Below are 14,945 nucleotides of genomic sequence, written 5' to 3'. Positions count from 1 at the left end.
TGTATAAGTATTAAACATATAAAATGTTTAATTTGATATTATTATTTGCGTCAGAGCTAGTTTAAGTTGAAATTTACTTCACCATAACTTTAATACTATATCAAATTTTTTATATTATGCACTAATTTTAATTTTTTTATTATATTGTTTTTTAACCTCATTAATCATTTTTTTTCTCACACAACAATGGAAACGTCCAATCAAACATAGCTATAATTATTTGTTTCTAAAAGGATGTTATGCACCAGATATGTTTATGCAGATATGTTTATGTTCTGTTTTTATTTAAGCATATGTTTAATGAAATATCAAGCTAAAAGAGTGGGAAGTTTGGAAGCTATCAGAAAACTTTTGACTTTTAAGGTAGCATTCCAAAGAAATACTACTGTGTTTGTTTGGATTACACATTATTTACACCTTATTTACACATTGATGTATTTGCATCATTAACACATTTTTTAATCATCTTTTTATATCACATACATCACATCAAAAAAGTGTTACAGTATTTTTTTCACAAAATTATCTCAAATAATCTATTATCCAAAGAAATATGGATTTGTTTTTTTGGGTCAATTAATTGGTGGATAATATTTGGATGAATTATTTTTAAAGAATTTTTTACACTTTAATTTCACATACACGTTCCTTATAAAACAATTATTGGAAAAAACTTCTATAAAAAAGATAGGATTAATCTTATATACACTATCACCATTAGATATATAATATACGTGCAAAACTTGAATTTAAAATTTAAAATTTGCTCATGTATCATTAATTCAAGCATTATAGTGTATACACTGATAATGTATATAAAATTTATTAAAAAAGATACTCCAAAAAACAATCATTTAAAAGAAGAGAAAATATACACTAATAGTGTATATATTATCACAGTTGGAAATATGACACATATGTAGAATTTGAGTTTCAACAAATTCGAATTATGTGTCATATGTCTAATGATGAAAGTATATACATTTTTAGTGTACATAAAATTAATTTTAGGGATAATTTCACAAACCTCCCTTGAGGTTTCTGACACTTGCACTAAGACCCCTCAAGGTTTTAAAAATTCCACATAGCTCCCTTGCTTTTCAAATTTGGTAACAATTCAGTCTAATTAGGATTAAAATATTACTATCATGATAGATATGACATTTATATTCCATGAATACCCTCTTCCTCCCTATATTAGTACAAGATTGCTTGTTAATAAAAAGGTAGAGATGATTATGGGTATTTTATTTTGAATCATTTAATTTATGTTAAATACATAAATATTTACAAATAAAATTCAAAAGCCGTTACACAAATATTTTTACGAAAGGAAAACTAGCATGTTTTGTATTTAATATAAATGAAGTATTTGAAAGTAAAAAAAAAATCCATAACATATCAGTTCTTTACGAGTTTCTTCCATTATATGAATAAAGTACTAGCTATTTATGAGTATTTTCTTTGAATCATTTAATTTATATTAAATACATAAATGTTTATAAGTGAAATTTAAAAAGTGTTACACTAATATTATTACGAAAGGGAAACTAGTAGGTTTTGTATTTAACATAAATTAAATACGTGAAAGTAAAAAAAGAAATTACCCACTTTTTACCAACTCTTTACGGGTTTCTTCTATTATATGAATAAAATACTAGCTATTTATAGGCATTTTACTCTGAATCATATAATTTATGTTAAATACATAAATGTTTGTAAGTAAAATTTTAAAAAGTGATATACTAATATTTTTACGAAAGGAAAACTAGTAGGTTTTGTATTTAACATAAATTAAATACATAAAAGTAAAAAAAAAAAAATTGCCCATAACATATTAGTTCTTTATGAGTTTCCTCTATTACACGAACAAAGTAATAGCTATTTATGAGTAAAAAGAAATATCCCATAAAGTACCAACTCTTTATGGCATTTGTCTATTATCTGAACCAAGTACCAGATTTTTATGGGTATTTTATTCTGAATCATTTAATTTATGTTAAATACATAAATATTTGCAAGTAAAATTCAAAAGCCGTCACACAAATATTTTTACGAAAGGAAAACTAGTATGTTTTGTATTTAATATAAATGAAGTATTTGAAAATAGAAAAAAATTGTCCATAACATACCAGTTATTTACGAGTTTCTTCCATTATATGAATAAAGTACTAGCTATTTATGAGTATTTTACTTTGAATCATTTAATTTATATTAAATACATAAATGTTTATAAGTGAAATTCAAAAAGTGTTACACTAATATTATTACGAAATGAAAACTAGTAGGTTTTTATTAACAAGTAATCTTGTACTAATATAGGGAGGAAGAAGGTATTCATGGAATATAAATGTCATATCTATCATGATAGTAATATTTTAATCCTAATTGGACTGAATTGTTACCAAATTTGAAAAGCAAGGGAGCTAGGTGAAATTTTTAAAACCTAGAGGGGTCTCAGTGCAAGTGTCAGAAACCTCAGGGGAGGTTTGTGAAATTATCCCTTAATTTTTAAAGAAATCTCTCTAGCTTTAAAAGAAGGTACTCAGGGGAAGTGCATGGGAAGCGCGTGGTCGGTAGCTTGGGGAAGTGTGAAACTAAATGGGGGTGCGTGTAAAATACTTGCTACCTGGCTTGAGTGACGGAGGGAATAAATCCTATAGCCAAAGTCGAGAGAGGGAGCGAGGGTGACTGGGAACTGGGGTGAGTTTCGCCATCGGAAGCTTTTAGATATATCAGAATCCGATTTCACAAACTAAGTTGGAGTTTCCTCAATAGCCGGCGGGCAAGATTTGATGTCAGGATGTGGATCTCCTAACTCCCCCATTAACAGGTAAGCTTGCAATCCTTTAGATATCTATCATCTCTACGGCGAAAATTTTGGGCTTATTTTATCTCTATCTTACTGAAATTTAAGAGCATGTGTTAAACAGGTGTCCTTGAATGTATGTTTAGGGGGGATTTTCAGGTTAAGGTTTCATCAGTATGATTCAATCTGTTCCCTGATTTGAATTATCGTCTCGTTTCTAGTTTATTTCCCCTCTTTTGTGGTCGCAGAAATGTGGTTGTTTACTTAATTCTTTTAAATGGACTTATTGATCTCTTTTATTTCTATTTTATGCATGCTGGAATTCAAAATTAGTGAATATTTAAATTGAACTTCGTAAGGAAACATCTAAGTAAGATGCTTCTTTGTTCAAGAACTATTATATATGTTGTAGATTGCGCATGTCCGAGTCTGACATGTATATAATGCCTTGATTTCAGCTTCTTCTCAAGGGATACGTTGCAAAGCTAGATATGTTGGTTCAAAGAAGCAAAAGAAGCTGAAAAGCCCTTTTTTTTTCTTCTTTTTTTTCGTGACTGAAACAAGCATCCTGTGTTGAAAGGTAGCTACGTAGCATATAGCTACTCTTTGACCTTAGATTTTAAGCATTGATCTTCCCTTTTTTTTTTTGGGAGTAGAGTACACCGATTGCTGTAGTAAAAGTTGATTTTAGATTTTAAGGCTGAAGGGGTCATCATACTGGTGAGAACATGAAAGCGAGAAGGGGTCAGTTTCCGAAGAATCAAGTGGCATTTGTATGTGCAATTCTCTGTGTTTCTTGTGCTTTAGTTTTGTTTGTCTCAGTATTTAGACTACCAGATGTAACCATAGCCTCGTTTAGGCCCGAGAACAGAAGAGCAGTTGGGAGATATGAGAAAATAGGGAAATTTGGAGAAATGGTAATTGAAATGCTACCTGAAGATCTACCATTTACTGTATTTTTGCCTTCGGAAAAAGCATTTGAACGTGACTTAAGGTTGCATTTGAATGATAGTTTAGTGGGAGACAAGGCCAATGATACATATGCAATACTAACTCGAGTATTAGGATTTTCAGCTGTGCCGAGGATGATAAATGCAGTTAATGTTCCATATGGTCAGGAGGTCGATTTTGATTCCTTGGCTGGATTTACTCTGTACATATCAAGGGGCGCAGATGGAGTGTTAGTGGTTAATAGAATCCGATCGAACAATAATGTTGATTTGCAGCAGAGGAGTAAAATCCTTGTTCATAGTATGGATGGAGTTATCATGGATGCAGAGTTTGAGCAATCAGTTCTGCCTGATTACAATGAAGATGGAGGAGGAGGGTGATACCCATTGCATATAACCATTGGATATTTTGGGTTTGGCTGCCATACGCTTCTTTCATCATGGATTGCATGTTAATCATAGGATCTGGTGTTGGAAAAAAAGCAAGAGCTTATTCTTACTCAAAATGATTTGATTCATTATTCCTTTTACGAGGTTTAGCAAAGTTTACCGTGAAATTGGAGACACTACTAAAAAGAACAAAATGCCTAACCTTGGCCAATTCATGTTTGATGTTGAACCTCTTAACCATGTAACCTACATTTTGTAAGTGTTTTTATCATCATATCCTTCCTCACAAAGAGGGGTCCCGGACCAAAAATTTCATTATGTTGGTCCGCACTAACTACGTGGTCTTTGAGGAAGGCCTAACAATCTCATTTAATTATATTAGCACACTTCACAATCTCAATTAAAGCATTTTTATTGGTAAAAAACACCTACTACTGAATTTGCCAAATTGTTAGTCTGGTCCGCGATAAAACTAAACATGTCCATGGATCTCAAATTTCTCCAAGGACAGGAAAGGCGGTGATTCTAGAGAATTAGAAGTTTAGAAAACTCCAAGCTTGCATTTGGCACAAGACACACGTCAATTTTGCGAAATCAGGCATTACGGGCACAAAATCAGCAAAAACCAACACAAACCAAGGGGCGATCTGATAACTTTGACAATGTCGTTTGCTCCAAGTCTCGAATAACTGCAGACAAATGACCAAGTATGATCGGTATTTCGGTTAATAGTAGTACACATCAATGCGAGATTCGCTAGCTGTTGAACATCCTCATCTGTTATCTGAGTAACCAAAGATAGGCAACTTCCGCACAAAAGGTGTAAAACACCATTCCAAACGATAGTCATGAGGTGACACGAAAATGAAAGCACTTTTTTGCTAACGATTCGAAAGGGCAACATCGGAATATATGCCCAAGTTCCCATCGCCAAAGAGGACTTCGAAGTTGCACCAGCAATCTATCGACACACAAACTTCCGTGCTTAGCTTCCAGCTGCTGTTGGTACAGCAACTGGCTTAGAGTCTTCAGCCTTTTCGTGCTCCTTGTTAAGCATCTGCAAAAACGCAAGGGACACCCCAGTCAGCGACATCAGAAAGCATAAAATTAAGGAATGAATAATGACCTCAAGGACAACTTGTAAAGAAGGGCCCTTAAATGTTCACGCTACAAGTTCTAGTGACGTATTAATGTCCCAACGTGATCAAGTGCAACAATACTGATCAAGCAGGCAATAACACAAAGAAAATGGAATCTTACCTTGTTGTTGATCAAGTTATGTAGAGCAATTACGCTTCTTATAAGGGAAGAAAGGTATATAACCAGCATCATATCATTTGTTTTTACTGCAAAAGAAAGGAATAACATCAACCAATACTCAATTTTTCCTTTGGATTCTGGGGGTGGGGTTCCATAAAAGTAAATGTCTCAAAAGTATAAAGCAAATTCAGTATGAAGGATGCCAAATTTACCTGCAAATGCTTTTATTAACTCAGCCACATTGAGATTCGGAAGTAGGTTGAACACATCCTATGAGAAGGACTGAGAGCATTAGACAAAGGATCTAGAAGAGGCAACTAACAAGATACATTCAGCTCTTCATCTAGCTGGATTTCAAAGCATATTTTCAAATGCATAGACATAAATGAACCAATCCCAAATCCAATAAATGGATCACCGCACTCAATAATTGATAGATATGACTAGTAAATTAATCCCCACCCTTCTTGGAACTGAACTGAGATCCCAAGTTACAAGAGCTAGGCTTTAATACCTTGGTCAATGGACTTGCTAAACCACATCACTAGGAAAAAAAGGTATTAAAAAGGAAATTAATTAATCATAAGAGAAAATTTCTGCATTCCAACCTTTTTCAAACTATAAACTAAGGCACAATCATCTATCTGCAACCCCTATGCTAACGCAAAGTTGTAGATCCATGCATCTCAACTTATCTTTAAAATTTAGCATAACAATGTAGAACAAGGCATTGTGGTTAATGTTTGCTTGAACAAACACAAAGATGCTACATTTGGTTAAAGAATTTCATCCAAGGGAGTACTACCTGTCTGTCGAAAGAGATAATTGAAACTAATATGCATGAGATGTTTAAATTGCTAAATTCTACACTTAATGAGGTTTAGTCTATTGTTCAATTGGGAAAGCCACCACACACACTGTCCTATATAACGAAACTCAACTGAAGGTTATCAATCATCCAACCTGCAAATGATAGAGAATCTCATGGTTTAAAGGTAATTTCTCATCAATAACATTGTCAAGATAGCTGCGAATCTCTTGAAGTCGTGCATCCAATCCCTTTAACGCAGTGAGTTTACCTGACACCTAGATAGACAAAAAGATGACCATTATTATCTTCTAAAATGATTCTAAAGGAATTAGAATTCCAGTATTCTCGTAAGTATCGCATGTAATAAAATCAGAATGCCAAGAACCTCAGTTGCAAGGGTACTAATTGTTGTGTCCTTAACATCCCTAAGCAAGTGTTCAACTCCTGCTCACAAGCAAGATGAGAGGTAAATGCAGAAATGTTAGACCCTAGCTGATAAAGGGGGAAAAATGGAAACAAGATCCCAAGTATATCAAGCTTACCGATTTCTTCAACTTCATGAGCAGCAATTTCAGAAGGCACATGGACAAACACCTTCTGACTTTTCTGGGTTGCATTCTGCAAACATACCCGACAACAGTTGAACAATGAAGAATAACAAAATCTCATTTTTGTTCAATTCATACTTAAATAACCATGTATGCATACCCTAATTGGCAGGGATAAGGGTCCATACTACAAGTTATTTTAGTCAATTAGGCAACAATAGAACTCCAACACTAAACAGCAACAGATAGGACCTACCTCTTTAACCTCCTCAACAGCATAGTAGGCTTTGGTAGGTATTCCCAGTTCCTTGGGCTGGACATCAATTATGACTAGGACAGGTGTTGGAACATAGCTGCAGTGTAAAGGACAGCACATCAGAAGTAGACGGCGTGGACTTTTAATATGCTTACAGGCACACTAACCTAGAAAAGAAGTTAAGAATAGAACCTCTACCAATCTAACTTTGATGCATCTCGGGGACAAAAGCAGATGTGTCAGTTCAAGTGAGAGCAGGTGACAAACACTTAGCCAACAACTACTGTGAGAAAATAACATACCACAAAGTTCACATAGAACTCATGATGCAAGTTTGGCAGGGTGGCTATGCCAGATCAAACATGACAAAGATGAGTGACAAAGTCACGACGGATATGTCATAATAAGAACGAAGTTGAAATGGATCCCCTTGCTAATTTTGATAAGTTTGTAGTTTCTAACTCTAGTGATGTTACTTCTAAGTCGGAATTGGATTTTTATCTTGAGGAAAATGTGTTACCAATAGTTTCAACTTTTGACATACTTAGTTGGTGGAAAACACATGGGCTTAAATACCCCACCTTACAAAAAAAATGGCTAAGGATATTCTAACTGTACCTGTCTTAAGTGTGGCATCCGAATCTGCATTTAGTACTTGTGGAAGAGTAATTAGTCCTCATTAATGTATACTTCACCCCAATACCTTTGAAGCATTGACGTGTACTCACACTTGGCTATGGAATGAAATAAATGGTATACAAAAGATTTAACTTCTACTTTTAAAATTATACAAAATTTTTTGCATTCTTTATTTATTAAATCTGCGGCTATTTTTTATTTTGGTGCAGCTACTTGCTCTACTTCGGAAGAGATATTATGTAATACATTGTTTGATGAAGAAGATTATGTTGATTATGTTATTGAATAGGTATTAAAGAAATTTGATTCATCTAAATTAATTTTCTCCAATTGTGTGTTATACACTATAGCTTTCTTCTTTTATTTTGGCATCAAATGTCAGGATTGTTGTATCAAGTGAGTTATCACATCTTGAGGTTGATGAAGAGCAAATGTTTTGAAGTTGTTGAGCTAGGTCGATGAAGAGAAAAGCTGGACTTATTGTTGAGTGTCTTTAGTTTATTGAATATGAGAAATTAACGTGACTGAGTTTGTTGAATACAGGAATGTAACTTGACTTGTTGTGTTATGTTTCCATGTTGACAACTTGTTAATCTCATTTAGCATTGTTTACAATTGTGTTATTGTAAGTGAACATACAATTGTGATTTGGTCCTATTACATCTTAGTCAGATATTTTAATGTTATTTTCATGGTATTGACAGGTTGCTAATGTTCTTTAGTTATTAATATTTGCAACTTGTTGAATGGTCTAAGGTTGAGTACTTGAGCATGTCTTTATTGAATATTTTGAGATAGAATGAATGATAAAATTGTTCTGTAGATGAGCAGATTGTTAAATATGGTAGGTTGATTTCTTTCCCGTGGGGAACTGCAGGGAAAATGGGGTGGGGGGCAGGGGGTAGGGGATTGGGGGGAGTTATTTGACGGATCCGTCCCCAACCTCACCTCATTGGCACCCTTAGTTAATATAATCAGTCAAGAAGAAGTTTAAGGCCATGTTTGATGATCCAGTTCAACACTTAAATTTAATAAATTTAGATTTTAACATATTCAAACCGTTTGATAACCAAAAATTGAGCATCTGAATTAATTAAGTAGCATTGAATTTTCTAGGCAAAACTTACTCCCAAAATTAAGTGATAAGCTATTCACTTATCACTGAATGTGATATGCACTCAAATGTATTAGATTTAATACTTAACAATTTAATAATTTAATGGATTCAGACTTCAGATTTCAGACTTTTTTATCAAACGCAGCCTAAGTGTTACTCATTCCGCCCTATTAAAAGTGTCATGCTTTCCATTTTTGGATGTCTCAAAATGTTTATCATCTTACCAATGTCAAAGTTACTTTTGATCATTTTTTTGCAATGTTATCCCCACCTTTATCTATATTTCATACTAAGTTCAAATTTGAAATTTGAATTTTTAGAGGGCAACTTTGCACACAAATTTGCTTACATTACCATCAAACCACTATTCTTGAAAAGTTAAATTTTCAAAACACGACAAACAATTTGGGATTGAGGGAGTACACAACTAAAAGAAAGAAGATAACATGAATATGACATGCAATAAGGTACTTTTTTGCATAAATAATTGACCCAACCTCATCATAGTTTTTCATATGAGAAGGTCAACCACAAGCTCACAATGAAGAGCCCCTAAATACTTTGATATGGTACTAAACTATGAGCCTGATGCTAAGATTTCTAGAAGTCCTAAATGATCCTAAGGATTCTAGGCAAAAGTCCACAAGTCCTAATGTGCATTAGAGGTGTTTTAACTTTTTTCAATTTCTTCTTCTTGGATCCAGATGGCTCATTCATGGTTTTGATATCATCCAAAACTTGCTGAGTAATAGTAATAGTGTGACGCCCCCACTTCTCCCAAGGGCGAACCCGAGGGTATAGGCGGGACGCCTGCCTAGCTCGCGCCAGGACTCGAAAATACAAAACAATAAAAACTAAAGAAACCAAAAGAACATTATTCACAATATACAATCCCAAAAGATTTCTATTTACATCCTCCAAAAGTAACTACCCATACCATTACATTCGTATGATTATAACCAAAACCAAAGAGTAGACCCTAAGAAGGGTCCTTACACGGATCACTATAACAAGGAAAAACATATTAACTAGTCGGTTATTACAAGCAAAACCCAACTATACTAGTGACGGTGCCAAAATTTCCCCGCGTCGGCCCCTGCTAAAGAAAACAAAAGAAAAGGGGGTAAGATATAAGTTTAGTGACTAACCAGGGGTAAAATTTAATTTTTACATGTCAACATTTGCACAGTGAGAGCAAAGCAAAAGCATAAAAGTAACACCACATGGTAAGGATACGGGTGGCTCCAAAGCCAACTCATTTGTCGAGCTTGATCACTGGTTGACCCTTGAGATCCTGAGCCACACAGCTCGCTTCTCTTAAAGGATCCCACATAGAGAGACCATGAGCCTCAGCTCAAGTCACGAGCAATAAATGCTCTAAAATATTTTTCAAACAATAAATGCTCTAAAATCGTAGTTCAAGCAATAAATGCTCTGGTTCAAGCAATAAATGCTCTAGTTCAAGCAATAAATGCTCTGGTTCAAGCAATAAATGCTCCCAAATTGTGTCACAAGCAATAATTGCTCCGCAAATGTTTCACAACCAATAAATGCTCCATAACAAATCACAAGATCATATTTCACAGGTATCAATAGCAACTAATAGGGTTTAGGTCGAGTGCGATAAAATACACCCTCGCCTAAGTGCCCATTCATAGTAAACTCATATTAGTATTGAGTTACACAGAAACCCTGATTACTCACCTAAAGAGCAAGTATAACGAGAGAAAGTACGGAAATGAATTCAAGTCGTCAGCTAGTGGGCCCCACCGGCTCCGTCTAGCCCGTCACCGCCTGTAGTAGAAGGTTGAGCCATATTATCACACAAACAACTACTAAAGTGCGTAAATTAAGCAAAACGGCAAAATTGGCCCATGCATGTGCGGAATCGGCAAACGGAAATGGAAACGGGCGGCAAACGGAAATGGGCATAGTTACTATCCCAAACTGTTTTGACCATAAGTTGGGCTAGGAATGTCGGATTAAAGTGTATGAGATACTGTTCCGAAGCTAAGAGAAAGGGCTACAATTTTCATGAAGACACCTTAATCTCGATCTGAATGGAAGCAGGTCGAAATCATGGAAAAAAGTACCAGAAGTTTACACTTCAGGGTGACGGACCGGGTATGTTTGCCAGGCCATAACTCACAGCTCACAAACCCAAATGAAGAAATTTCAAAGGCATTGGAAAGCTAAGACATAAGGCTAAAAATTTTATGTTTTGGCCAAAATCTGAATCAATACAGAACAGGGTGAAAAATGGGTCCAAAGTTCCTATCAGAACTGTCCAAATTCAAAGGCAGTTCTGACAACCATTCTTGTTTTGGTCATAACTGGAACTAAAAAACTCGGATTTGGATGTACTTTATACTGTTTCGAAGCTAAAACTAAGATATACATTTCTTATGAAGGTGTCAACACCCAGTTCGCACGTTATCCAGGCGAACCGAGCATGGTCAGAGGCTAAATCCAAAAGCGTAACACAATCTAGTGTTCAAAACAGGTGCAAGTGTTTTGGCTATAACTCGGGCTACACTGATCCGTTTGACCTGAAATTTTGTAGGCACATTAAGGACTTAAGAAGCTACAACTTTCATGTTTTGAGAAACCTTTGAATCTTCACGTATCATAAAGAGAAACAGAACCCAAGTTCGGATTTGTGGACTGCCCTGTTTCCAGTTTTGCCGGTTTCGAACGTCGCAAATGCATGGTCCGTTTCCAAGGTTTCCATGCAAGTCTTCCAACCACTTTCATACCAAATAAACACACATATACTAACTTCTAAATGACCTACAAATGGTCCGAAACTTTCCCTCTAAGTCACTACAAAATTGCCAAAAACTAACCATAATCTAGGTGCTAATCCTACTAACTTTACTAGTTCACCACCTAATCAATCAAACTCTAATCACTTAAGCCCTAACCCAACCAAACTAACTTTCCTTTGAATTAGGGTTTCATGACTAATCTGGAATTTGCTACTTACCAACCATACAAGTGAAATTAATACATCAAAGATGCCATTAACAAGCCAAAATCCAACCAAACCAACTCTAGGAATCATGAATCAAGAAACCCTACCTTTTCCTCCTAGCCTTTACCAAAATCAGCAATATAGCCATCAAAATAAACCATAAAACTACTCCATAATCATCATACAACCCATAAAAATGCATAATTACAACAAAAGCATCACTTCCATAGCTTCAAGATTAAAACCCCAAAATTTAACTTCGAAGTAAGATGATATACCTTCAAATAAGCTTTGTAGATGATCAAACCACAGCAATCAAGTGCTCAAGTTGTCTTCTTAAGCTCCACAAGCAAGATGGATGGCTAAAACTTGAAGAACTTTGAAGAAAATCTCTCCCCTCTCTTGCTCTCTCTCTCTCTCTCGGCCTTCCCTCTTTCTTTTTTTCTTTTGCTTTGTTTTGTTTATGTCTTAGCTTTATCTTGTATTTTCCTACCATGAAATAGTAGTCAAAGCCTTGGGAAGATATTTACCACTCAACCAATCAAATAAAAGCTTGTTTATTGCCTCTTAGCCCTTACACCTTTACTTTCTCTTTCTTACTCCTTTTCCCTCAAACATTTGATAATCTTTCAATTAACTACATAAGTTATAACTTAATCTAGTCTAAAATACTTAGTAACACTTAATCATTTCACTAATCACCTTCCTATCTTAACCTCCCATACTTAATCATACTTTCTCCATAATAAAAACAATGAAACAACAACCTTTATAATATTGGCAAAATTAGGGTTTTAATAAAATTCCAAATTAAGATTTTTCGATTCTAAAAAGCAAAATCACATGTAAAGAATTACCATCATCCTTAAAATCAAATTTTATAGCAAAATTTAGCACTAATATTCCTTATTCAAAATTAAGGACGAATCGGGATCCCACAAATAGGACCTTCAAGGGCTTCATGGTAAACTTCTTGCTCAGTTTCAACATTTTCACATGCTTCCTTTGGCCGAGCAGGTTTCAATGAAGTATTTTGTCCTGTTTCTTGGTTGGTTCGAGTGTTAACAAGTCTAATCTACCAGTTGACTAGCCAAATCAAACCAATCCAAAACATGCAAGGAAAAAAGCAGCCCAGAACATCAACAATCATAATCCAGCTATACAAGTCAAATAGATGAAAATGCATGCAAAAAAGTAGCAACAACTTTCTCCATTCTCCAACAATCCAAGCCATCCATTTCTACCATGACAAAGTCCTACCATCAAAGACAAAATAACATCAATTTTTAGGCATTCAAATATGACCAAATTAAATCAATAAATAAATACAATTATCGTAATAATGGCCTAATCTTGAATTCTTGAATCACATTTGAAGTGCCAATCTAATCTTTGGAAGTTCAATTTCTTTGACGGTCCTCATTTGCTACATATATCAAAACAACATGCACAAATTATACATATAACTTAAACAAATATGAAATCTAAAAATGAAATATAAACTTATCGGTAAATGGTGAAAATTTTCCATCTAATTCTCATCTTCATCTTCTTTTTGATCTCATACATATTTCTACACCAACAGTGCATAACAACACTTGAACCGCGTTTGGAGCCAATGCAGCTCGGCATGAATCAATTACTCTAGTTTCGACATTGAATATGGTCTCAAATGCTACTGTGGCTATTAGAATACAAGATATCAGATGCCACCATAGATGAAATTAGGTACACAATATTGTTGACTTTTCAGCACTCTAAGCAGTCAAATAAATTTGAATCAGACCCAATTGGATGGCAAAGCTTATCTAGATAATTCAACAATTCAGATTTGTGGCGCGTTGAAGTTTGCACTTCCATAATATAGTCAGCACATCATCCGAATTTGAAGACTTTTGCTTCCTTAAATCCTGGCTATTAGATGCACTGCCGTGGGACACAACTACACTTCCGCTCGAACTACCAACTATAGAAACATATTCCTCATACATGTCAAAGAATACTTTTTGGACCTTGTGTGACATTTTTTTTGACTCAAAAGGTGAATAAATCTTGAGAAAGGAGAACTCTGAAAGACGCATTTTCTGCCTTGGATCCAAAATGGCACCAGTTGCCATCAATAAGCTGTATTGATCTTGATAATGATCGAATTTGGCCTTCATTTTCAGAATCATGGCCCAAATGAAATCATCTTCATCATTCACTCTTGAATCCAAGAGTCTTTTCACCCTCTTGGAGGGATAAATTGCTAGTGGGATAGTCACTGCTAGAGATTACAGTTGTGGCTATCCAGAAGGACTCTAGGATAGTGCACAATTTCTCTACTTTTTTCCAATCTTTTATAAATGGGTAGCAATCATAACTCAGCCCTCCGTTTTCAAAATATGGAAAGACCTTCTTGAACTTGATAGCACAGCTTAGCATTTTGTAGGTCAAATTCCACTTTGTTCAACGGTCATGAATCAAAGTCTTCGATTGTATTTGCGATTGCATATCTATCTTGACAAATATTAGTATCCTTCAATTAGAGCGGTTGTACAAAATCAACACTTTCTCTAACACTTTTGATGATGTCAACAATCTCACTTAGGCTTTCTTGCACTATTAGATTCAATATATAGGCACAATAGTTTACATAGATTGAGAAGTTGTCTCTCAAACGGCCTCTCAGCTACATCATTAGTGGATGTATTATCCACGGGAACTATGTAAATCATGTTCTCAATCTCCCATTCCTTGACACTTTTAAAAAATGCACATGTGATTTCTATTCCTCTTATTGGTGGAAGTATTTGAACAAAGTTAAGAACCCACTTTTGTAGTTTCTAGCTTTGATCAATCCAGTGGTCAGTAAAGCACCATATACTTGATCTTCTGAATTTTAGACTTCCATATATTTGTTGTGAGGCTGACTTTATCGGGACGCATCAAGAGGTTCCTTAGCTTCTTTTTCTCTAGCTCATTCCTTGACACATTTTAAAAATGCACTCGTGATTTCTATTCCTCTTATTGGTGGAAGTATGTCAATAAAGTTAAGAACTTACTTTTGTAGTTTCTAATTTTGATCAATCCAGTGGTCAGTAAAGCACCATATACTTGATCTTCTGAATTTTAGACTTCCATATATTTGTTGTGAGGCTGACTTTATCGGGACGTATCAAGAGGTTCCTTAGCTTCTTTTTCTATAGCTC

The 14,945-nt window shown here is 34.8% G+C and overlaps 2 protein-coding genes across 2 annotated transcripts; one reads left to right on the top strand and one right to left on the bottom strand.

The window, feature by feature from the left end:
• Positions 1 to 2,681: 2,681 nt before the first annotated feature.
• LOC113762723 lies at positions 2,682 to 4,420 on the top strand. Its single transcript, XM_027306292.1, has 2 exons — positions 2,682 to 2,833; positions 3,268 to 4,420. The coding sequence occupies exon 2, from the start codon at positions 3,538 to 3,540 to the stop codon at positions 4,138 to 4,140; it is 603 nt and encodes a 200-aa protein (XP_027162093.1). The 5' UTR covers positions 2,682 to 2,833; positions 3,268 to 3,537; the 3' UTR covers positions 4,141 to 4,420.
• Positions 4,421 to 4,764: 344 nt separating this feature from the next.
• Positions 4,765 to 7,160, bottom strand: LOC113761041 (26S proteasome non-ATPase regulatory subunit 7 homolog A-like). The gene is made up of 7 exons (XM_027303849.1): positions 7,025 to 7,160; positions 6,763 to 6,838; positions 6,606 to 6,664; positions 6,373 to 6,495; positions 5,622 to 5,679; positions 5,410 to 5,495; positions 4,765 to 5,206 (listed from the first exon to the last, which is right to left on the bottom strand). The coding sequence occupies exons 1-7, from the start codon at positions 7,142 to 7,144 to the stop codon at positions 5,135 to 5,137; spliced, it is 594 nt and encodes a 197-aa protein (XP_027159650.1). The 5' UTR covers positions 7,145 to 7,160; the 3' UTR covers positions 4,765 to 5,134.
• Between the last annotated feature and the right edge of the window lie 7,785 nt (positions 7,161 to 14,945).

This window comes from Coffea eugenioides, chromosome 2 (assembly GCF_003713205.1).
Source record: "Coffea eugenioides isolate CCC68of chromosome 2, Ceug_1.0, whole genome shotgun sequence".
NCBI lineage: Eukaryota > Viridiplantae > Streptophyta > Magnoliopsida > Gentianales > Rubiaceae > Coffea > Coffea eugenioides.
The sequence above is the reverse complement of the archived record's forward strand: the minus strand, read 5'-3'. Positions and strand labels throughout refer to the sequence as shown.

Excerpts from the sequence above, each read along its gene's own strand:
- LOC113762723 (XM_027306292.1), top strand. The coding sequence starts at position 3,538 with ATGAAAGCGAGAAGGGGTCAGTTTCCGAAGAATCAAGTGGCATTTGTA.
- LOC113761041 (XM_027303849.1), bottom strand. The coding sequence starts at position 7,144 with ATGTGCTGTCCTTTACACTGCAGCTATGTTCCAACACCTGTCCTAGTC. Across the intron at positions 6,839-7,024 it reads CTGTTGAGGAGGTTAAAGAG|AATGCAACCCAGAAAAGTCA; the intron begins GTAGGTCCTATC and ends GTATGTTTGCAG. Across the intron at positions 5,496-5,621 it reads GTTAATAAAAGCATTTGCAG|TAAAAACAAATGATATGATG; the intron begins GTAAATTTGGCA and ends TTTCTTTTGCAG.